The 11,494-nt window shown below is 48.9% G+C and overlaps 1 protein-coding gene across 1 annotated transcript; it reads left to right on the top strand.

Annotated features, from left to right (window-relative positions):
- The first annotated feature begins 5,488 nt into the window (after window positions 1–5,488).
- On the top strand, window positions 5,489–11,251 carry Ccl24 (chemokine (C-C motif) ligand 24). Its single transcript, XM_013520511.1, has 4 exons — window positions 5,489–6,721; window positions 8,727–8,966; window positions 9,146–9,263; window positions 10,282–11,251. The coding sequence occupies exons 2-4, from the start codon at window positions 8,894–8,896 to the stop codon at window positions 10,448–10,450; spliced, it is 360 nt and encodes a 119-aa protein (XP_013375965.1). The 5' UTR covers window positions 5,489–6,721; window positions 8,727–8,893; the 3' UTR covers window positions 10,451–11,251.
- The last annotated feature ends 243 nt before the right edge of the window (window positions 11,252–11,494 follow it).

Here is an 11,494-nt window from a genome sequence, read left to right as displayed (position 1 = left end):
ATAGCTTGCCTGAGTTTGTGCGTAATTACGAGCAGGGGCCAGATCAATCCAGTCTGCCCCAGCTGTCCCAATACGGCGCCATGAATTGGCGTCCAGTGTGGTTTCAAACCTCCCTAGGAAGACTCACAATTTTACAAATTGCGTTCTAGGTGCCTTTACTCCCAAGTTACTAATTTCCTCTTTGTAATTAGCAAGTAATTTTCTGGGTGACACGGTGAGTCTCTGTAAATATCCTGTCCCTTACCATACTTTCACCCTCAATCTCTGCAGCTATGGATGATCTAACACATGTCTTGTAGGTTTAGCAGTTGGCAGTCTACTAAGAGTGGTGGTGTCCCCCTCTCCGGGTCGATTTGCTGGGGCTGCTGGAACAAAGCACCACCCACTGAGTGCCTTCAACAACCACGCCATATTGTGTCCCAGTCCTGGGAGCTGAGGACTGAGATGAAGGAAGCTGTAGGTAGGAATGGCTCCCTCCAAGGACGGCGAGGAAGCCTCCCTTCCACCTCTCCTTGATTTACAGATGACTGTCTTTCCCTGCGGCTTTGTGCCGCCTTCTCTGTCCATGTCTGTCTCTGTGTCCAAATTTCCCCTTTCTCTAAGAACGTCAGTCACATCGGAGGCTGGGCCCCCTCCCTGACCTCATTTTAACCAAAAATGCTCAGACTTTATCTGCAAATGAGGCCGCCTCCTGGATGGGGGTCAGGATTCCAGGGCGAGGAGCACACAACGCAACCTTTACCTCGTCCATCCGGGGACTTGCGGATTCTTACGTTATCAATTCATCACTGTCACTCTTTACAGTTAAACTGTCCCAGATTTGGCCAGCGTGAGCTCCTGGGAACAGAGTCCTGTGTCATCTTTGACACAGCCCCCAGATTCTGTGAGCACTTTCTTACTTGCTGGCACACAAAGACGCCCCAGCCTCTACCTTTTCTACCTGGGGACCGGATCAGCCATGTCTTCCAGAGAGAGACATTCGCTGGCATCTGTGGTTCCCGTTCTGGCATTGCTCTTCGGCCACCTCACAGCCAGAGCTAGAGAGGAAAATCGCATAAACAGCCGCCACGCGTATCCCAGTACCTCTGCTTCCAGCCCACCGTCCCCGGGTTCATTCTCTCCTTCCCCTTTCCGTATTTTCAGTTCTCTTCTCCATTAGTGAGAAAATAACTTCTGTTGTCCTTAGTTGCAAAATCTGAGCATACAGGAAACCTCTTATTTTGCGCTATTATTGGTCACTATATGAAGACTTGGGGATGCCTTTCTGTAGAGAATGATTTGTTCATTTGTTTTGATAGTACGGGGGACTGAACCCAGGGCCTTTGCACTGAGCTACATATGGAGCTTTTCTTTTTCCTTTCTTTTCTTTTTTTCTTTTTTGAGACAAGGTCTTGCTAAATCACTTCCCAGGCCTAGCAACTTTCCTGCCTCAGCCTCCCAGAGTGTTTTATTTTAATTTTGTTTTTTTGTTTCTAATATAAGAAAAAAAAAGAAGGAAAGGGGGTCCTGGAGCCCAGGGAAGATCATGAGGGAATCAAGAAGGCCCGTAGGAGTGTGGCCCCCTGAGCACTCTGCCAGGGACCCCCTGCCAATGGCTTCCCCCCGCAGCCTGCTTGCCAGAAGCTTGCCCATCCCTTGGGGAAGACTAGGGGAAATCCCAGCATTCTCCACTTTCCTGTGCTCTTCCAGGTTCCAATCTGACAAATCAGATGGCTGGACAAAAGTCAAGTCCCCGGGGGAGGCAGACCAGGTCTCAGACGCTGGGTGTGGCCCAAATACAGCTACCGCAGCCCCATACTTGGATGAATATTTTAAAAACCTCCTCAGCTTCTTTTCTCCATTTCTGCCCCCACCATACCCCACTGTATTCACTACTGGGCATTGAGCCCTTGGCCCTTATACTGACCGACATCTCTGGCCTTTTTTATTTTTTGAGACAGTCTCATTAAGCTGCCAAAGCTGGGCTCAAACTGGCAGTCCTCCTGCCTCAGTTTCCCGGAAACAAATCATTCTCTGGGATTATAGGCCTGTGCTACCACACCGGCTCCTGTTTCTTTCTTTATAATTGAGATAAAAATCCAGAAACACAAAATTCATCTTTTTACCTCTTTAAAGTGAGCTAATTCCAGTACGCTTCCATCGTACCCCAAAAGAAATCCCATACCTGGTTCCTCCCTCCTCCCAGGCCTTGGCAAACACCAGTCTACTTTAAGTCCCTATGAATTTGCCTATTCTGATCATTTCCTATACATGGAGTCATATAAAATGTGGTTTTAGTGTCTGGCTCCTGTCATTTAATGTAGTGTTCTCAGGGTTCATCCATGCGGCATCTGTTAGTACATACTTTATTACTCTTTAGAACCAAGTAATATTCTATGGTATAGATAAGCCACTGTTTCTTTATCTATTTATCAGTTGATAGAAATTTGGATTCTTTCCACTTTTTGGCTGTTATGAATAATTGTGCTATAAAGATGAGCATGCAAGTTTTTGTGTGAGTATATGTTTCCAATTTGATTGGGTAAACATCTATACTGGGATTATTGAGTCATATCAGAACTCTCTTTAAGTGTTTGAGGAACTGCCAAACTTTTCCACGGTGGCCAAGCAATAAATGACGTTCCCACCTCTTTGCAAACACTTGTTATTTTCCATTTTTAAAATTGTGATTAAAAAAAACTCCATGTACTGTAAAATTTACCTTCAACCACTTTTTATTTAGTTATTTTTTGTTTTTGTTTTTTTGAGACAGGGTCTCATTATATAATTCAGTCTGGCCTTGAACTCTCAGCAATCCTCCTGCCTCAGCCTCTCAAGTGCTGGGATTACAGACATGTACCACCATGCCTGGCTGCAACCATTTTTAATTATGCAGTTCATTTTTTTTCTTTTCTTTTTTTTTTTTTTTTTTTGGTACCTGGTATCAAACTCAGGACCTTACGCTTGCCAGGCAGATGCTGTTTAACTGTACAGTTCAATAGCCTTAGCTATATTTACACATTATGTAGCAAATTTCTAGAGTTTTTCTATTTTGTAAAATGAAAACTCCATACCCATAAAACAACCCCATATTCCTCTTACACCTGTTTCCTTTGAGTTTGACTATTTTAAAAATTTCATATAAATAAAATCACACAGGATTTGTCTTTATGGCTGTCTTATTTCTCTCAGTAGGACGTCCTCAGAGTTCATCCAGGTTATGTCTGTAACAGGATTTCCTTCGATTTTAAGGCTAATACTCCTTTGGAAGCATAGACCACACTTCCTTTAGCCATTTGTCTGTTGATGGGCGTTCTAGATGCTTCTGCTCCTTGGCTGATGTAATTCTGTCACAAATATTTGTGTGTAAATATCTCTTTGAGATCTTGCTTTGAATTCCTTTGCTTCTACACCAAGAAGTGGATCAATGGTAACTGTATTTTTAGTATTTGGAGAAACCACTAGAGTGGTCATGCCATTTTATATTCCCACCAGCAACACTCAGGCTTCTGATTTTCCCATGTCCTCACCAATATTTATTCCTTCCTTCCTTTCTTTCATTTCCTTCCTTTCCTGCTTCCTTTTGATAGGGCCATCCTAGTGGATGTAAAGGCGTATCTCATTGTGCTATTTGTTTGATTTCCCCTAATGACTAGTGAGTGTTCATGTGCTTATTGGCTATTTGTGTACTTTTTTTTGATAAATGCCTATTCAAATTTGTTACCTATTTTTAAATTGACTTGTGTTTTATTGTTCAGATGGAAGAGTTTATTTATATGCTCTGGATGAGAGATTCCCATCAGATACAAGACTTCCGAATAGTTTCTGCAGGTTCTGTGCATTATCTTTCCAGTGACAGTGTCCTTTGGAACACTAAATTTCTTAATTTTAGTGAAGTCCAACTTTCTGGTTGCATGTGCTTTTGGTATCATACTTAAGAAATTGTTTCTTAATTCAAGATCACGACTACACCTATGTGTCCTTCTAAGAGTTTTATAGGTTTAGCTCTTACATTTATGTCTTTTGAGCCATGTTGAGTTAATTTTTGTGTCTAGTAAAAAGACACGGCTCCGATGGCACTCTTGTGCTGTGGATATTTCATTGCCCAACACTATTTGTTGAAAAACATTCTTTCCCCCACTGAGCAGTTTTGGCACCTTTGTTGAAAGTCACTTGATCATACGTGTAGGGTTTATTTCTGGACTCTCAATTCTATTCCTTTCATCTGTATGTCTATCACATGCTAATAGCAAACTGCTATCATTATTATAGATATAGTAGTAAGTTTTAACCTTATGAACTGTGAATCATCCCACTTTGTTCTTTTTCAAAAACTTTTTAGGTCTTTTGGATTCCTTGCATTTCCGTATGAATTTTAGGAACATCTTGTCCGTTTTCTTTCTTTTTATTTTTGGTTGGTTTTGTTTGCATTTTATTTTGTTTTTGTTTCTTTTTGAGACAGTGTCTTGGTATGTAATTCAGGCTGAACTTGAACTCACTATGTAGCCCAGGCTGGCCTCAAATTGGTGGCAATCTTCCTGCCTCAGCCTCCCAAGGGCTGGGATTACAAGTGGGTGCTACCGTGCCATTTTATCTTGCCCATTTCCCTTTCTCTTTTAATTTTCCTTTCCCTCATCACCCACATGTTATCCCTATATTTCTAACAATCTGTATGGTAGTTCCAGATTTGGGTTCCAAAGGAGGTGTCAGGGACCATGTGTCTGCATGAGTTACTTCACCTTTCTACAAGAATACTAAGATCTACTCTAAGAATCATTGCTTTAAAGAAAGATTGGATTAAATGCAATAAGCTTTTTGCAGTACTGGAGATTAAACCCAGGCCCGCACACTGAGCTATATCCTTGGCCCCCTTTTTATTTTTTATTTTCAGACAAGGTCTTGCTAAGTAGCTGTATTGCCTAAACTGGATCCAAACTTGCATTCCTCCTGCCTCAGCCTCCCAGAGTCCTGGGATGATAGGCATGTGCCACTATGCCTGGCTTAAATGTGACATCACAAAGCCAAAGGAAGAGCCTGGCTGTGGATTATTTGGTGACTCAGTTCACCAGCCTGTAAATAAGTTGTCATAACAAGAAGGACCATCTCTTTGGCAGCTTTTGGGCTATGGTGGACAGGCAGCTGGGGTTTGGGTGAACCACCTCATTCAGTCCTCACCATAACTCACCAGGTAGATGCTGCTGCTAGAGTCTAGACTGAGTCTAGAGTCTAACACTGAGGCCCAGAGGAGCTGAAGACCTTGGTTATAGAGAACAAGGCTAAGATTTCAACCTTGGCAATGACCCTCACATCAGAGGATGGTCTTGGGGGCCATGGCAACCGAACACCCTTCTCTGGGCTTCGTGTGGGCTCTGGGCTGACTTCCAAGCCTGAGGTCTTTTACCCACCACCTGGAACTCAGGCTGAGGTTGTGTCTCATCTGTTATGTGTTACTATAACAGACTGCCTCAGAGCTGGGTGCTTGATGAAGAAAAGAGATTTATTTCTTGCACTTCTGGAGGCTGGGAAGTCCGAGGTCGAGGGATCTCCATTTGGTGGGGGCCTGTTTCCTGTGTCATCCCATGTAAGAAGGGGAAGAGCAAAGAATAAGCACATGAGAGAGGAGGAAAGGAGGCCACACTCGTCCTTTTATCGGGAGCCACTCCCGTGTTCATGGCTTTAATCCAGTAAAGAGAGCAGAGCCCTCGTGACCTAATCCTTGTAAAGATCCACCTGTCAGCACTGCTGCATTGGACATTAAGTCGCCAACATGTGAACTGTAGGGGACACACGCACCACAGCAGGTGGGGGCATCGTGGCAGGACACCTCAAATGCTGCATCTCCCTCTCCCGTAGGTTCTTCAGGTATATCTAGCGGAGAGTGAGGAGCTGGGCTTTGGCCCACAACCAATCCAGGCACCCTTCATGCCTCCCTGAATACCTGCTATAACCTCGCAGTCAGCGTCCCTGTCCCAGCTGCTTCCCAACATACCTGCCGGTGGTCCGACCCTGTCCCTGGGCCACAGATCTGACCATTAATGCTGCACCCCAGAACCACGGGTAGCCACAAGATCAAGGCTGAGTTCCATGTGAGGGAAGCAGCACTGAATTCAGACAGAACTCACTTCAAATACCAGCTCTACTCTTCCTGAGCATGCTAACCCGCGGCTTCCTAGTGTGTACAATGGGAACGATTAGTGGCGATGAGGTTCTCAAGAACTTAACAATTTCCTAGGTGGTCAGGGCTCTGCTCCGGCCCCGCCCCTCTTCCCCTCTGCAGCCACCCTAGGCCCACAAGCCACTGCCTCATCCAGGCCGTCAGATCCAATGCCCATATCTGGGACTTGTCCTGAAATATGTGAAGTCATATCTGATCCAGGCTCTTGGCCCACTTCTCCCAGTCGTTTCCCGTCAGGAAAGTCTTTAAGGCTCCATACCACCTCAGCTACAGCACATTGATTGGCCCAGCTGCCGGGTCCGGCGCTCGCCATCGCTCATGTGTGGATCACCCCAAAGTGGAAAACAGGACAGCTGGCCCTGCTATGCCTCTTCAAGGGAAGGACCGCTGCCTCTGTGCTCAGCTGGACACAGCTCTGCTTCCTCCACCTTCTGCCTTTCCCCGGTGCTCACTCTGCCCCGACCCTCTGCTCCTTCTCCCCAAGGCCCTGCTTCCCTGAGCAGAATGCAGGAGAAGGACTCTCAGAGGGCACCTTGGCCGGGTTCCCCACATGTTACGTATTCTCAGGTGATTGTTGCCATTTTTGTCATACCTGCATACCATCTGTTCTATTATTTGCTCGATCTGTATGTTTATTTTGTAGACTCACCTGCTTTTTATCTGAGGGAAATCAGATATCACTACCGTATGGATAACTCTCTTATCAGACAGGCTGACAATAACAAAATGTCTTTAAAATAAGATGGGTAATGTCCATTCTTGTATCACCTGTGGTGTGGCTGGGGATAAGAGATCAGGTCAACACCCCACTTCTCAGATGAAAATACTGAGGCTAGGAGAAGGGCAGGGTGTGAACTGGAGCTGGGATAGAGGTGGAGTCTGGGGGCCTCCTGCTAGAACCTCCTTTTCCTCCCATTCTTACTTAGATCATCCTCCAGCTTTTGGATTCCAGCCCTTGAAGAGGAAGACTTCAGAGTCCCATTTGGGAACCAGGATAACTGTCCCCGTGATAGTTTCTTGTCTTTTTCCCTTCATAAAAGTGGCCTCTTCCTCCTTGTGAGTCAAGGCTGGCAATTCCTGCATTAACTGCCTCCCTAGAAGGACCACGAAGACTGGGTGTTTCTTTCAAGACCTTGGAGAAACTCCCAAAGGGTGTTACCAGCTGCAACCACCCACCCCCAGCCCTCCCACTCAGTGACCTTCAGCCGGCCTACGCGGCACGGTTGTGACAGTGGGAATCTCTGTTTTGCTCACCCGTCCCTGCTGTTTGCCCAGTCGTGCTTTCTTTTCCACTTCCTCCTCTCACAGTGTCCACTGAGTCACAAACCCAGGCCAACGAAGGGTTAAGGCCTTTGAATTGTGGTTTGGTGTTTTGTTTTGTTTTTTTTTTTTTTTTTGGTACTGGAAATCGAACTCAGGACCCTGCGCTTGCCAGGCAGATGTTGTGCCCCTGAGCTGTACCCCTGGTCCTGAATTGCTGAAGAGCAGAGTTCAGGATGGGTCATAAAACACAGGGATGAAAAGCCTCCGTGCTTAACAAGGGCTTCCCATAAATTTTCTCGTGGTATCCTGATTTCTAAGCCAGATGCCGACTGTCCCTGCTGCCTGAGGAGCAGCTGGAGTCAAAGAGGTGTGAGCAAAGCTAGTGAAACACTCCGGTGGGCGCTTGCTATTTTGCACTCCATAAATAAAGACAGTGAGACCCGGCACTTGTTGGCCTCCCCGACCTTGGTCTTTCCCCCACCTGGGGACCTGCCCACTGGCTTCTCTTTGTGCAAGAGCTGGTCAGACCCCTGAAGTGTCACCAGCGCAGGGGCAGCTGTCTCAGAGTCCATCCACCCTCCAGTCATGCTGCAGCACTGCCCATGGGATGGGGGGGCGGGGGGAATCTGCTTGAGACTCGGTGGAGGTGGAAGTGAGACTGATCTCAAGGTGTTCCGCTCGGGTGGGAGACAGAGACAGCCTCCCGGCCAAGGGCCAGGGGATGTGCTTCCTGGAAGCCCAGGAAGCAGTGTAGGTCATGCCAGACTTAGATTCTGGATCCTCCAGAAGGCAACGGTCAAAAGCTGCCTTGGGGTCGTATGTTTCTGAGCATTTCCCACTTCCCTGGTGCCTTTAGGTACTGCCTGTTGGGAATGCAAGACTGCTAAGACCCAGCGTGTGCCAACATCCAGTGGAGGCTGCGGCATGGCTGGGCTGTGCCCAGTCTTGGCCCCTGTCTTTGTTTATACCCATGCTTGGTCACATACCCGCCCTACTAGAAGCCTGTAGGGCCCGACGTATGGCATATGCCAGTGAGGTTCATGAATGAATAAATGAATGAAGATGGAATAACTGTACCCATGGGCAGCTGAAGAGAGGTGAGTGATGTACCCAGAATCCCACAGGGAGTGAGCAGCAGAGCCAGGATGCCCGTCATCAGCCCCTGACTAGGCACCCAGACCTCCGCCACCTGGCCCAGGAGGGAGCTGACCCTCCCCGCAGGCTCTTTCTGGTGTAGTCCCTGCCCTCTGCAAAGCCCTGACTCAGCTGGACAACAATTGAGCAACGATTTCCTCTTTCTTGACCGCAGGACTTTCAAGGAAGCCTAGAGGAGGCGGGAAGCTGATCCACGCACGTGTCTCCCTAGCTGCTCCTATAAAAGTCAGAGGGAGGAGGTTGGGGTGCTTTGCAAGGAAGTAGCTCTCTCCTCCTGCACCCCAACTCTGAGCCCTGAGCTGCCACTCCTCCCTCCAGGCCATGGCAGGCCCTGTGACCACTGCAGCCGGCCTCCTGCTCCTGGTCCTTTGTGCTCACTGCATCGTGCCCACAGGTGAGACGTCCAGCCCAGCCCGGGTCTCTGGGCAGGACAGGGTTACAAGGGCATGGCTGGGTTAGCACCACAGAGGGCAGAGGAGGAGGCAGCCTGGGGCGGTCCGTGAGTGCGTGGGGTGTCTGGTGAGGGGTGGGCTCATGGGAAAGGACACAGCTCTTCTCTGTGTCCCGTTTCAGACTCCGTGGGCATCCCCTTTTCCTGCTGCATAACCTTTGTTCCCAAGAAAATCCCTGAGGACTGGGTGGCAAGTTACCAGTTGTCCAGCAGGAGCGTCTGTCTCAAGGCGGGGGTGATGTGAGTATTCTCCGGGATGGGGCAGGGGACAAGCCTCCAGATCACCTCTTGGCCTTTCTGAGCCTCCGCTTCCTCAGCCATAAAACAAGGGGGAAGATTGAGATTCAACAGTCATTTGGGGGGCATTGCATATGTACAAGGTGCTGTTCCAGAGCACAGGACATCCCCTCAACAAATCCCCTCAGCAGTCCCATGGGGGAGGAGCTGGGTCTCTGGGCTCCTGGTGATTTCAGAGCTGCCTCTTACAACAGGTAGCAGTGGGGTCACTTTGTAAACAGCGGCATGCTATAGAGCCGTGATGGTGAACCTTTTATTTTATTTACTTATTTATTTTTGGTACTAAGAATCGAACTCAGGACCTTATGCTTGCCAGGCAGGCGCTGTGCTGCTGAGCTATCTCCCTGGCGGGTGAACATTTTAGAGACAGCACCCAAATTGCAACCCCAAACCCACTTATTTATCCCAGAGCGCCAACACTGCAATGAAACCTGAAGACCGAGGTTTTAGTTTAGAAAAAACAACTCACACATTAACATCTTTTGTCTTAAAAGAAACACAATAACACACACGCCATGGGTTCACCACCACGGCAACAGAGCATTAGGATTTATCATTCATTTTCCCCGAGCAGCATGAGGTTTTATCCATACCCCGGCATCCCCAGGTCAGAGCTGGCTTGGAGGGGGCACCCGTCCTTCCCTTCCAGCTCTGGCTTTCTCGCTGGCCACCCCTCGGTGCATACCACGAGCATTGGCGGCATTCTTATTCCGGGGGGTTTTATTGCATTTTCTACTCTTCCCTGTGGACAGGCACTGTGTCCCTCTTGTCAGATCCTGTGTGATGGAGAGGTCCCTGAACGAGCCGAGCACCCTCCCTAGACTAAAATAGACACATGGGAGGAGACAGGTGTCAGGAACCCACTGGGAGGCCAGGCTCCTACGCACATCCCCGTGAAGTGCCATGCGTGGTCCCGGGGCCCTGCTGGACCTCAGCCGAGCCCTGCCCTTCCTCCCCACAGCTTCACCACCAAGAAGGGCCTGCAGTTCTGTGGCGACCCCCAGCAGCCGTGGGTGCAGAAGTACATGAGGAAGTTGGACGCCAAGCGAAAGCGGCCTTCCCCGGGGGTCCGGGCTGTGGGTGGAAATGTCCCCACGCTGAGACGCCACGGTAACAGCACCACGCTCTGAACGCTGCCTGCCCTCTTGCCCTTTGCATGGCGCCTTGGGTCGGGGAGAGTTGGAGGAAAAGGGCAAGCGCTGATGTTCCCGTTGTGAGCTTCACTCTCAGGGAATCTGTCCAGTCTGTGAAAACCCTCAGGGAACTGGCTGCTTCCCCTGGGACAGAAAGGGCAGGGGCAAGGCCTTTGCCTCTCCCTCACAGCCCTGATTCTGAGTCCCCAGCGCCTGCACACAGCTTACCTGCACTGCCGCTGACAGCTGGCTCCAATGGCCCCTGGTGTGTTGCAGTGGGCCTGAGGCTGTCTGTCTGTCTGTCCTTTGGGATGGCGACCTGTCCACAGCAGCAGCTCCCCAGCATGGTGGGGGTGCTCCAGGCTGGTCCCACCTCCCACACTTGGAGGAAACAAAAACCCAACCAAAACGGGGGACTTCTTGGTAGCATTCACAGCCGGATCCTGGCCGTCCTCAGGCACCTCCCAAATTTTCAGCAACTTGAACGAAGAAAAGGACATGGAGGACCAGCATGAGGGAGGGCCCAGCCTAGGGGGATACACCTCTTTGTGAAGATAGGGCTTTGAAGAGATTTCTGCTTGGTGGCAGGGCTTGCTCCTGGCTTCTTTGAGTACAAAGAGCTGCTCTGCCTTTAATCCCGTGTCACAGAGGGGAGATGGGGTGAGAGCCGAGGGAGGCGAAAGGCTTCAAGTTTTTTTTTTCTATGCATGCGATACAGTGGGATTTGTTTGTCAAGAGTGTAGACACAGTCACTGTTCACAAGCAAGAATCCAAGTAAAATGTGATGTCTTCTTTGAAGGTGGTTGTGTCTCGTCTGTTCGTATCTTTCTTGAGAGCAAGGCTGGGCATGAAAAATGGGACAGGGCTGCAGAAGGTGTCCTGGTCTACCTGTCCCCATCTGGGAGGAGAAGAAGTCACCTGAGCCCAGGGCACCCCGCCATGAGCTTAGCCTGCCCTTGGGAGTCCTGGCACAAGACTTAAAAGGAAAATTCCAAGGCTGGGAGTATAGTTCACTGGTAGAGAACTGGCCTAGCATGTGCT

This window comes from Chinchilla lanigera, unplaced genomic scaffold (genome assembly GCF_000276665.1).
Source record: "Chinchilla lanigera isolate Chin_1 unplaced genomic scaffold, ChiLan1.0 scaffold00055, whole genome shotgun sequence".
NCBI classification, from domain to species: Eukaryota; Metazoa; Chordata; class Mammalia; order Rodentia; family Chinchillidae; genus Chinchilla; species Chinchilla lanigera.
Note: the sequence above shows the minus strand (reverse complement) of the source record. Positions and strands in the feature narration are given on the sequence as shown.